This window comes from Buteo buteo, chromosome 21, assembly GCF_964188355.1.
Source record: "Buteo buteo chromosome 21, bButBut1.hap1.1, whole genome shotgun sequence".
In the NCBI taxonomy this organism is placed as follows: Eukaryota; Metazoa; Chordata; class Aves; order Accipitriformes; family Accipitridae; genus Buteo; species Buteo buteo.
In genome coordinates this window covers 25,638,004-25,650,987 of record NC_134191.1, presented here as the reverse complement: position 1 = coordinate 25,650,987, position 12,984 = coordinate 25,638,004, and the positions used below count along the sequence as shown (strand labels likewise).

The 12,984-nt window shown below is 39.4% G+C and overlaps 1 protein-coding gene across 4 annotated transcripts in view; it reads left to right on the top strand.

The window, feature by feature from the left end:
• FGD3 (FYVE, RhoGEF and PH domain containing 3) overlaps positions 1-12,984 on the top strand; it is a 115,436-nt gene that overhangs the window by 95,338 nt on the left and 7,114 nt on the right. For all 4 annotated transcript variants that reach the window (XM_075053564.1, XM_075053565.1, XM_075053566.1 and 1 more), the window contains exons 15-18: positions 1,314-1,376; positions 7,439-7,561; positions 9,530-9,682; positions 12,267-12,407. In XM_075053564.1, the coding sequence (XP_074909665.1) occupies positions 1,314-1,376; positions 7,439-7,561; positions 9,530-9,682; positions 12,267-12,407 (480 nt within the window). The remainder of the gene's footprint in view (positions 1-1,313; positions 1,377-7,438; positions 7,562-9,529; positions 9,683-12,266; positions 12,408-12,984) is intronic.

The following is a 12,984-nucleotide window of genomic DNA, read 5'->3' as shown; positions in this document are numbered from 1 at the left end:
CCTTTTGAAATCTTTTCCAGGTTAAGTAAGAGTAGAGGGTACTTGATTTTTAGCACATTATTCCAAATAAATATTAAAAGAGCATGGGGATCAGAACAGGCAACTAGAGGAATTTACTCTTTTCCCTAAACTTGCTGGGGGTTTTCTCAATCTCTCCTTCAGACCCCATTTTTTTTCCACATTTTCCATTTCCCTTCCCAAGTCCTGTTTCCCAGCACACAGATGTCCTTTTACTGGGCAGAGGGATCTAAACACAGGTTGATTAGGATTCCAGTGGAAAGAAGCCCCATTCAACAGGACTGAGGAATAGATGATGTGAAGACCCTAGGGTTGCTGATTTTTTGGGGGAGGCAGAAATAGTTGGCTGTAGTTGAGTACATGATGCTTCCCTTTAATTAAATTGCATTCCCCGAGGAAGTGCTCGGGCAGTGGCACAGCCCTAGCCCCAGGGGATGCGTTTGCTTATTTGCTTGTTCTCGAGTCGATTGATTGTATTAGTATATCAATAGATACAACTAGGTATCAGAATGAATAGCTCTTCAATTGGGCCACTTACTCAAAGCTACAGTTCAGGTTGTTTCTAATAACAGAGATTAAATCTTTTTGCTTTCAAGTGGAATGAAGCTGGAGTGCAAAAATGCACTGGAGATTTGGATAACCTCGAAACATGAGATGTTGTCTAATTGGCAAAGGAAGAATGATCTATGGGAATAACAGGAGAATTTATCATAAAGAGTCTAATATTTTGAGAATCCCCTGTAAACTAGAAAACTCCCTGTAAATTAATTGCAGATGAGATGCTTTTCCTTTTAGGATGTAGCCTATGATTTTGGTGTACATAAGCTTGTTATTTGCCCTTTATATGTATTGAATATATATAGATGCCAGTTTGCATTTATTAAGAGATGTATTGCAATTAAGAAAAACTTAACTGAGTACTATTTGAATGAAGCAAATATTCTTCCTCCTCAGAATCCACTGACTACACAAAGCACTTGCTTGTTTGGCTTGCAGGGCTCAAAGGGAGCGGTGTAATTCAAAACATGACTGTTTGCTTTCTGCAGTGCTTATGGGGTAGGCACACGCTGCAGCAAAAAGCAGGCTTGGTAATTCAGTGCCATCTGTAAAGTCACCCAATTCATAGTCAACCCAGTACGTGAGGGTGGCTGAGTATGTGTGCAATTGAAGCGTATTCACAAGCAAATAGCTAAGGGGCTAAAAGCAAATGATGCCACAATTTCTTTTTCAGTGCTTTATATGTTTTAGGAAGAATGGCCATGTTGAAATTGTTCTGTGTCATTCTGTGCCCTTAGATAGCAAGCACCAGCTCGGTGGAATCAATGCCAGGAGCAGATAGTGGTGGTGCATTTGGAGGGGTAAGTAATTTGAAGCTAATATTTGGTAGAGCAAGGCGGGGGGCGGGGACTGGCTATGTTTCTTTTGTAGCAGAAAAAAAATCAGAGATACTTCAGTATATTGGTTTATATTCTGCTGTCTGTTGCTGCAGCTGTGCTGTCCTTAGTTTCTTGGCTAAGTTACAGCCACAGCTACTTGTAGAGTTGCACCATCAGTGAATTTAAATCGTCCTGTTCCAGATACAGCTGCACATGTGTGTGAACCTAGTTATGGGGAACCTAGCTGGAGGGAAGTTGATTGTTACATTTGTAGCGGGGGTGGGGGGTGGGGGGGGGTGTTTTGGTGGTTTTTTTTTAAATTCTGATAGGGAGCTACACTGAATGCTTGGGGGGAGGGGGGCAAAGAGGGACAAGGAAATCTGGCTGGTTAATACTGTCATCTTGTGTAACTCAGGATTTCATCTCCAGAACCAAACTTTGCTTAACACTTCTTTCATAGTGTGCTTTTCATGTTTCTGCCAATAGAGGAGGAGATGGTAGTACTTTCATACAGCTCTGGCTTGTAAGTGATTGGCTGCTGCAAAAGCAAAGTATACTTTTAAAGGCATTTTTCATTTTGTTCTGTACAACGTTTGTGACTGCTGCTGAGTCAAACCAGAGGTTTTGAGTCCTTAATAAGGTCTATTTTTTAGCATTCTTATCTCTCCCTTCTAAAATGTCTTCTGAGAATAACAGACTTTCAGGAAATGCCTTAGGGTCAGCTGAGTTTACTGAAAAAAGCCCCAACAGAAAGAAACAACAACAACCAAAAAAAACCTTCATCTGCTGAGACATACTATAGGATATTATGTATTAGCATGACCTCTTCAGTAACAAAGGAGCCACTTAGCAGGCTATTCCAGACCTCTGGCCAAACTTGTAGCCTACTGGTAGAGTTTACAGAGTATCAATGAAAAGCTGTTAAACAAGCCAGCAGCCTGACCTATACAAGCAAGAGCCTATTAAAAATAAGTGCTTGTAATTAGTGTACTCCTTGCTGTTTATTGTTTGTTCACACTTCGTTTTTTCCCTAAGCAATTTTTTATTTATATGTAGTCAGTTTTGCAATTACTGCCCCTGCTCCTTGAGTTACATACAGATGCTATAGTGAGCTAGCTACTTAATGAAAAAGATGTTTTATACAGTATTAAAAAACAAACAGGTAAAAATTTCTGTTGGTCTTAAGTTTCTTAGGGAAATGTAAATTTTAGTTGTAATTATATTTTAAAAAATTAGATCTTTTTAGTTAATTATAAATAGTTGTCAGTGATTTGCATAGTATATCTTGACACATTAAGTAATTTTCCTGAAGTTGTGTATCTAAAGAAAAATTTAATTCCTGAGATAGAAATAAAAATGGAGTTGATAAAAAACACAAAGCTAAAGATACGCAAAATTGTGTAGTATTGATTCTGGGATCTCATTCTGCTGTATTGTAGCAAATGGATAACATCAGCCTGAGCAATGAATTCAGATGTTAGTTGCAGCCTTAGAAAATATTAATTTTTGATGATGACATCCCTTTAGAAACATCTCAGTGAGTGCATGAGCAAGTAAATTCTGTGCTTAACAGCTTCCACATGCAAACCACTTGGTGGTAGTGGTGGTCAGCAAACTACTGTCTCCTTCCTGTGGTTCTGCTGAGTCTACTGAAGAGTCTGCTGGGTTTTTCTTCAGTGTGACACATTAGCATAACCAGACAGTGAAAACCTACTGCAGGAAGTAAAATCTGCTTGCTGTACAGCATTGTGGTAACTGTTTGCTGCACTGCACTGCTAGCACAGTTTATGCTCAACCTTCTGCTTGCATGAGGAAAGTACAAGCCAGTGGAAGATTGTCTTGCATGTAACCTGGCATGTATGACATTGACATATAGAGAAACAAACTAAATAATTTTGCTGCGTTACAAAGTACAAAATATACAATATAATTTAAATTAATTTCTCACATATATTCAGCATTTCCAGAAGCACCTGCTGATGTTCTGCCCCATTGCGGGTGTCTCCAAATATGTAATTTGTAAATGGAAAATATGCAGCTATATAAGCATAATGAGAAGAAAAAGATTTGAAACCCCTATGTTGCTCATACTCTGCCCATGTAAGCGTCTCATCAAACTGCGTATATTGCATGTACAGCGTTGAGACTTAACTAATACCTACTGGCCCAGACAGCATGAAATATATAGCAAGTAATAAATAACAGAACAACAGTCTCCTGAGCCCACTGGTTTTCATGCTGTTCCTACCAGCTCTTCAGTGTTTCTTCCCTGCTTTTCTGAAGCAAATGGAGGCTCCAGTAGTTCACAAATGATGTGATGACTGCTTTCCTAAGCAGTCCAGCCACAGACCTTCACCTTGAAGTCACTTAGCTCTAGGCATGAGTTGTACCTTTTGCTGGGGTATACGCTCTTCTTCCACCAAAATTTTAAAGTTGGAGGAAACTGTCAAGATTTAGAGACTTAAATGCAGCTGTAGAGTAAAAGTAAATCAGTGGTCAAAACAGCCCAGTCTGAAAGAAGTTACCATAGATACTAGCTCTGAACAAATTTTATGCAAGTGTTTTTCCCTGTTGGACTCACCAGCTTCAAAACAGAGCTGGGTACACCAAGAAAGATAAGAAATATGACAATTATTCAAGTGCATTAGTATCAAGATATTCCAGTTGAAGCTAGCCCAGCTTCATATTAGCCTCCCTCTTAACATACATCAACAGTAAACAACATAGCTTGTGTAATAAAGGATACAGTTGCAAAGTGACTGTTATTTATCTTGGATGAAGAAGGTTTGTGAATTACAATGCACGTCCTTGTTTTCTACAAAACCCTCTCTGTTCAGATGGTGTACGGTTACGAGTATGTGGCGAGGTCAACTTCCTGAGCCATCGCCGGGTGGGATGGGGGGACTGCTCGTGCAGCAAGGTCTCATGGCTTTCACAGGGATGGAAAGCAAAAGGCTTCTTAATTCTTTCCCAGTGTCAGCAGTTAAATAACATAACATTGAATAAGTCCTTCTTCTATAATTGCCCTTTGGAATTTGCCAAGTCGTAAAGAAAATACATTTTCATTTTTATTATCTTTTCTACAGCTGCAATAGCAATGTTTCAAACTCTTGTGTTCTCACTGTATTCTTATAATGTTGAGAAATATTATGAAACATGGCTGGTATTCATCAAACACTTAAGGACCTCTTTATACAGGGCCTTTTTTGGTTAGTGAAGTTAGTATTAAATGCTTGTTGTATGCTACAGCACCAGTTAAGGTATAATGGTCTAAAATAAAAGCTCAGGCGTAACTGTCATAACAAATCTTGCCCAATATAATACCCTTTCTGCTTCCTTTCTTTTGTCAAATATATGGGTCATGTATTTCTGAAATTGAACACTGTCCAGACTGTTTCACATTGAGGAGGAAGTCAAATATGAATCCATTAGAGGAAGTATTCAACTTGAGTCTTACCTGTGTTATAGAAACATGAATGTGGGTGATGATGGATATTCCTATTGAAGTACAAATCAAATTAACCAATCTCCACATGAAGCAGTCCATTCAATTCATGTTAGAGGAACTTAAGCATTTTTCCTGTGCAGGCACGTGTAGGTATCGATTGAAAGCCAAAAACTGGTTTTGTTTAGCCTTCGTCAAGATTATCTTCCAGTCACATTTCACAAGGCTAAATGGTGCCTTGATTTATGCTCTTGCCATTGCAGTAACACTAGTGAAATTGTTGTTAACATGAGAATCAAAAGGCTTGTTATGCTATATGCAAATTTTAACTATTAAGAAGAGAAAAAATGAAGTTGACCAGTGAGGAAATGTTCTGATCTAATGACTTAAGGGGAACCCATCCCTAGCCAGTGGAAGGAAAATCAGTCTCCTAAAAAATTAAATAGAATTAGCATCAAAATCAGAGTGAGAAATTGCTGACTTTAGCCAATACATGTGATACAAATAAAAAAGTTACTCTGTAGATTGCTGCTGATCAGTAAAAGCTTTTCGAATCGCCTTAATTGTACGCCTTACTTGGAGGGGTCTAATAGAGCCTGAAAGGAACATTTTTGCCAATGATTCATCCAAGGCATTGTTCGGTTGGTATAATTCAACGTCATACTGGTTACATCTGGTTCTTCACAAGAAAAGTGAAATACTGCACTCTGCTTATGTGTGGGGGAGGACTTGAATTTGCAGGCATTCTGTTTTGCTGAGCAATTAATATGTACATATATGGGGGTATAGTGATTTTCCTGAATTAACAAATCCATATGACTGTGCTTCACCAAGCTGAATTGCAAAATGTCCTATGTACTTGTGTACAAGTTTGAAACATTGCTATTGCAACTATAGAAAAGATAATAAAAATTAGAAGATCCAATCCAATTAGAAGTAATTAGTTGTGGTTTTGTTGTGTAATGCCGTTACAAGCCAGGGTGGTTTCAGTAGCTCTGCTGAAAGACAATGTGCCTTCCTCTGTAACCATGGAATGGCAGGGCAGAGACTCAAGGAGGCTGAAAGATGGAAGAGTGGTGTCAGCTTATAAAATCTGATTTTTATTTTTTTTTAATTGGCCTGAAAACGTCTATTAGTGACTTCTGCAGGTTAGTCGCAACCTGCAGGTTAGTCGTAAGCTGAAAGCTTAGGGTGAAAGGCAGTATTTCCCTAGTGCTGGTGACACCTGCCTGGTGATCCGTGGGCAGCCACTGCTAATTGTAATTGCTGCTGCCTTTCCTTCCATCCCCACATGCCCCCATCTTTGTGTTAAATAGAGGCTTTGAAGAAGGGGAAATTTGTTAAGCCAATTGTTCTCTCTCAAGTGGACTTAAGTTGTGACTTAGTAGGCACATGTGGTTTAAGAGGAAGGGGGGTTGTCAAGGAGTCCAGAATCTGTGTAACCTACAATGGGCCTGGTCTTCACCTGGTTGATTTTCAGAAAAAATGTAAGATACCTCTGCTCTTTTGATTTAGAGGAAATGTTTCTTCTCCCAGTAGTTTGTTAAATGATTGTGTCAAGCAAACGAAAATGAAGAGAGATCTCAAACCTCTTCTCATGAAAGAGCTGTGCCAGAGGAACATGATGCAACCACATCCTTCGGGCTTGCATCTCCATGCAGATGCTGCCTGGCTGCGGGTGCCTGAGGCTTACCCCCAGGGAGCTGCTGTTCCCTTGCACATAGCCATCCTGACTAGGAAGGAGGAATAGTATTTATTAAAAAAGAAAACAAAACAGGGGGTCCACTTGAAGTTCATGTGAAGCTGTATTTTGTGAACTGCACGTTGTCACGTTAATGCTCTTCCGTTTATCAGAAAATTGTACAATTGGGTTTACTTATACCAGGTGACTTTGTGTGCCAGCCTAGGTGCTTAGCTTAAGAGGCTAAACTTGCTTGGCTATCGAGACAGCTGATAGAAAGCGTCTTCTGCCAAGAGCAGTTGATAGCAGGTCTGTGGTGTAGGTGTCCCTGTCTTCCTGAGGAGCTTTATGTTTCATCATGGGCTGGGAGGGAGCCTAAGGAAACTCCTAAATTAAGGATTTGAAGTTGGGTGGTGCAAAAATCCACTGCCAGCACCGTTCACTTCTTCAGTCAAGCCATTTTTCCCAAAACCTTCTCATCTCCTCCCCACAAACCGAAGAGCTTACAATGCTCTCATGAAGTCAACAACATTTACCTTAACCAAGAGATGTTACAGCAGGAAGGAGGAGATGAGTGCTAGAAGGAAAGCTCTTCTTGAGAAGCCCACGTTGCCAATTCTTCTTCCTCCTTGCCAACAGATGGTGAGATGAGGTTGCTCAGTGGCAGTAAGGGCACAAGTGGGCAGAGAGTGACTTGAGGAATTGACTTAGCAATCTCAGATCACACGATGCCACACCAGAAACACCCAGTGGCTGAGCCAGCCATCCAGCCATAGGTCATCAGCAGAGTTGATGTGAATTCTTTTCTAAAATGGTGTGAAACCCAAAGAGCATCTTTGTCAGTAGGAGAACTCCATGAATTGTTTTGCGATTTTTTTTTTTTTTTGAAATATCACATAATTGTACTTTTCATTTCAGAGTGATTCCTGTAGGAAGTCTTCCAAATCTAAGCGAGACAAGGAGAAACAGGCTTGCAAGAGTTGCAGCGAAAGCTTTAACTCCATTACTAAAAGGCGGCACCACTGTAAGCAGTGTGGGGCAGTAAGTATCAGAATGTACTGAGCTTTTTCATTTCTTCTGCAGAGACCATTGAAGAGAATTTTTTATTTTTTCAGTGCAGGAACTAAAAGATGTTCTGGTTCATGGCAGATCATTGACAGAGCAGATCTTCCCACTTGCTTTACTCCCTGGGAATCGGGGGAAAAAAGAGCAAAACTCTGGTGCAAAGGGCCTAGTCTGTGCTGGTTTAAAGGCAAATACAATGCCTCAGTGGATGAAAAGAAAGGTAGTGCCTTCCCTGGGGATGTGCATGTGTCCAGGGAGGGAGTTGTCCCCTGTATTTTATTTGCAGAAACAGAATGGCCTTCTGGCAGCCTTACTTCACGCAGCAGCTCTTTCCAGGATGAACAACTGAACGTGCTATATTAAAGATAGATGGGTTCTTCTTTCCCTAAAGCAGATATCAAGAACTGCTTGTGCCAAAGTGGTTTCCTCCTGCTTGAAAAGTCAAAAAAAATCAGTCCTGGAGATTCAAGGCCGAGTTACTGAAGGCACTCAGCCACCCTTCCCCAGTGCCATTCAATGACAGCTTAATTCTCAGGGTTTTTTTCCGAAAATCACAACCACAGCCAAGATGAGATTGATTTCTGTAATATGACTTGAAACCTGCCTTCTGTGACTTGAGTTTCATGGTTCAGTGTTCCTAATGTAACTAGGAGAGAATAATGTTATTTAAATACCATTATTCATTTGAAGTGGAGATAAATTTTCAGCTGAAGAGAGACCTAAATGTATAGTTAAGACGTTTAAAGAAACCTCAGTCTCAGCAATTGAAATAAAATTACTGTGGAGGAGACACTTTTGCACTGCAGTTGGGGTTTTCAACCTTCCGGGTTTGTTTTCATTAATAATTACTAAAATAATGAAATACATTTCTGGAGGTTTAAAATGTTCCATTGCAAAGCTCAGGATTATTAAAGAAATGAAATAATAGCTTTCCCCCATGCACAGAGAGATAACAACAATCACATTATTAATGATTTATTGTTAAACAGTTGTCAGTTATGTGATGGATGTGGCAATAGCATTCAAATTAAAGAAATCTCAAGGAAAGACTGTCATGTTTCTAAAAATGCTAGCTTGGTTTTTGTTTATATAACTTGGCAGAATGGTGCTTCACTTGCTGAATTAAGGCAGTTACCTTCATACAGTAATTAACGTCTTGCAGTGAAGCATATGATAACATATACTTGTACCTGAAGGGTGCTTGTGGTGTATTATTGTAGAGTAAATACAGAATGGATGTTGAATCGGGCTGACTGTCCCTGCCTTGCACCCCAGGGGACAGTTTCTCTCCCTGGAGCAGCTGTGCAACAGCAAGTGGTAGAGTCAGATTTTAGGCGTGAAAACAGGTTCCAGAGCTGCAGATCCATCACTCTTCACAAGCGCCGGTTTCATGGGACTGACGTGTCATTGTGTGCTCCTGGCAGCTAAGGAAAGGAATCAAAAGTTGTTAATTTGGCAATTAGTTTTTAATGGATAATATATTGGAGTATGGTCTTAAAATGGTCAGTGATTTTTGGATTCCTCAGTTCTATCATGCTGAACTGCGTAATTGATGAGGAAGCATCAGCCACCTTTACTGTGAAAATCAGACCTTCCTAGACTATTTTGTGATTGGCATTAAAAAGCACTAATTGCTTTGTCAGCCCAAGCCCTTTTTGGCTCATAAAGGCTTATAAGAAAAGCAAACTTGCATGATGTTAATCATAAAGTATTTCCCAAAAGGCATATGTTTTCTTTAATTAGGTATATTGGTACACAGCATGTGATCACAAAAACATTAATAATTAATGGAGGTAAATAAAGTAAATATTATATTGGTCACTCTGTCTTATGCTTACACTAGTTTTCTGGATTTTACTTTAATAACAAGCGTTCTGTAAGTCACTCTTTGGAGAAGGGTTATGTTTTAATGATGGCTAATAAAGCACCCTCTTTCTGATACAGGTGATCTGTGCAAAATGCTCTGAGTTTAAACCACTTGCAGATAACAGCCGTCATAATCGAGTGTGTAAAGAGTGTTTTCTGCAGTTACCGACAAGCCCATGCAGCCCTGGAGTGGAAGCAGTCGGAGAACAAAAGAAAAGACTAGCTGCAGAGGTACAGTATTTAGCTAAGAAACTTTTGGGGTGTTAGCTGCCATTGTGAGTCCTTTTTCTTTTTTTTTAAAATGTATTTATTGAAAACAATTAAAATTGTTTAGTTACCTTTTTTCCCCCACCATGATATTTGACCCTCTGGCCTAAAACTTGTATTGAATGTGCATGCAGCCTGAATGCTGTTTGTAAATGGTGAGCGTTCACCGTAGGATGCTGATCATACAGGGATGCACACAGGTTTTGCAGCTAAGCTTCAGCTTTCAAAGTAACAAAAAGAGGAAAAACTTGTATTGAATGTGCATGCAGCCTGAATGCTGTTTGTAAATGGTGAGCGTTCATCGTAGGATGCTGATCATACAGGGATGCACACAGGTTTTGCAGCTAAGCTTCAGCTTTCAAAGTAACAAAAAAGTGGAAAAACCTCTGGTTTCTCTTTATTATGATGCATTTCCAGTCTTGAGTTGTGCACAGTAACTATTGACAAAACAAGATTTGTTTTTTCTCTTCTAACTCCATATAGAAGATACTTTTGCACTCCTTATTTCACATCCTGTCAAAATATTACTGAAACAAATTTTTTTCTTAGTTGATCATTCAAAAGCATGGCATCCTTCTGAAAGACTATCAGGATTCACTGAAACTTTCTCAAACCTGCTATAATGCAAACTCTTTTCTCCAAGATGTGACTTCCACAAATTATACTGTGTAAACTACTGCTTCACAATTGCCACAGATGTCACCAAGCTTTATACCATAATAGCGGCACATCCTACCCTTACTTTTTACAAGAACAAGAAACATGTTGGCAAACTGATTTGTTTTATCCTCACCCACAACAACTGAACCTTCTCTTACCAATGCTTTTTTTAGACTATGGGCAGAGCTGTGAGTACCACTACATGCCATGCTTTTCATGGGCCACCTTGAAGAAAAGTTTTTTATTTATTTTACCTGTGAAATACAGCCAGAAGTCACTGCATATGTAAAAGAGGACATTCATCTCAATTGAAAGTGGACCCACAGGGACATCAGATTCTTGAAAGACCCACTAACACAGTGAGAACTTAACTTCATTGAAAACCATCCTTCCCCCTGATATGCTGACCTACACCGTCCTGCTTTGAACACTGCATGGAAAATTGGGGAACAATTGCAGCCTATACTGGAAAATATCTTACCTTGAAAAACATCTTTCTGGAAGCCTCCTCTCAGGGCCATCAGACTGCTTCCCAGCCTTATTATACTCCTCATCAGAACCAAACTACATGGAAAAGAGCTAGACTCTGAGCAAGAAACATATCCAGAGCTCCTGTGACAAATGCTTCCTCAAATAGTAGTCTTAGATCCTGCCCCGCTCTGCTTCCCAACATGTCATATTTCTTTCCAGGCTACTAAATGTAGCTACACAAGTAAAATTACACCAGCACAGTGTCCCAGAGTGAACTCTGCTGCTCAGGTTCTTCGTCAGCTTTGTACCGAAATGCGTCCAGAGTCTCAGACGTACAAAGTGGGGTAAAGCTACAAATGCACATTGCCCTTCCCTGAACTACCACACCTGCAGACCGCAGAGAAGATTCTGGATCTGGAGCTTGATACCATCAAAATCTTCAGATATACACTACAGCTATGCCTACAGATGATGAGCGCTTGATATGCATCAGTATAGTCTGTGGTATCTCATGATAAACTTTCTAGCACTGTTTCAGCAGAGCTGTTTGCCAGTGAAGTGAAAACCTACACCTACCCAGCTGAGAGCTCCATTAATCTGAAAAGCCAAAAAGCAAACCAGTGAAATGTGACCTATGGCTTTACTTTAGAAAGCAGATTACAGCAGAAAGCTGTAAAAACCCAAGGAAAAGAGTCATTTTTCCCTCATATGCTCAGGCTCCTAGCCTTCTGCTAAATCTTCAAAGAATCAGGTAAAATGCAAGAAAGTAGGTTTATAAAAAGAAAGATCAGAGCCGGTCTTTTTCTTTCCCTCCTATTTACATTAAACTTTCTTAACCAGCTTAATAGCAGCTGAGGAGATTGCCACTTTACAGATGTTATTAGCAGATGCCAGAAAACCCCTGGAGACTTTGGTGCAAAGTCTAATGTGAACAGGAATTTTGTTTTTCTTTGCTTTCTATCAGAAGACTAAAATTTCTTTGAATCTTTTTTTGCCCTAGTGCTCTCTTGATCTGGCTCACATCTCTCTGCATCTGTGCACAAGAGTGTCTGTTAATACACCTTTTGCATTAATTTGAAATCATCTCTCAGCCTACTTTGCTAAGCAAGAAACTAGCTGCATCATCTTAATTACCATTCTCAATTTTTTTGGTGGAAGTGGAATTTAACTTCATGTCTGCTGGGAACAGTAGTTCAGCATCTGCCTCTATTACATGGAATTGTGCTATTTCTTGATGGTATATAATAATGATTAAACTTTTGTTCAGTTATGGGCTATCCAGCGTTTACCCTACAGTATTATTGGACTCTGGACAACTTACATTAAGTATGTTTTATACTTAATTCTAAGTATTTTGCTTGTGTAAGCATCAATGGAAACAGCTCTTTTTTTTCTTTTTTTTTTTTCCTTCATCCAGAAGCAAAGCATCTTAGCAGCTGAAAACAGCCTCTTCAGCAGCTACCTCCAGTTCCTTGAAAAAGGGAAGACTTGGTACAAAATGTGGGTGACCATCCCCAAGACTGAACCTCTTGTTCTGTATCTGCAAGGAAGTAGCCAGGTAAAATGGCATTCATGAGGGTTAACACACCACAAAAAAAAAGAAAAAAAAAAGCGTAAGTTTAAATATGTCAAGCTGAGAAATAGGTCAAAGGATTTGGCTTGGTTTCAACAACAAAAATGAACTTTGTCTTCTGAATATAGCACAAAGCCTCAGAGATTTCAGATTTCCTTGTTATCTGTAGTTACTGCTGGTATGGTTCTGAGCAAATGTTTAAGCTCATAGCTTTTCTTTTCCATTTTTTAACAAAAGACGACAAAACAAGGATAACTTCATTATGTTTTGCTTTTTTTAGAGGTTTCAGACAGGTATATTCAAAGGTTTTTTTACCCTGTCATTAGGGAAAACACTTCCTTGTAAAATGTATAGAGCTGTGAAGCAGTCTGAATATTGCAATTGCTGGTTCAAGCGTTTGGGTTTTTTTAAACCTAGTTCTGGGTTGAGAGGGTGGAGAATTTGTAGAGATGTAGATGTTCTTCATCCTGAAAAATGGACTGTGTTTGGTAAAGCTCCTTGTCATAGCATGTGATTTTATCTTTACTTGAAATAATGACTCTGGTAAGTTTTTGTTGTTTTT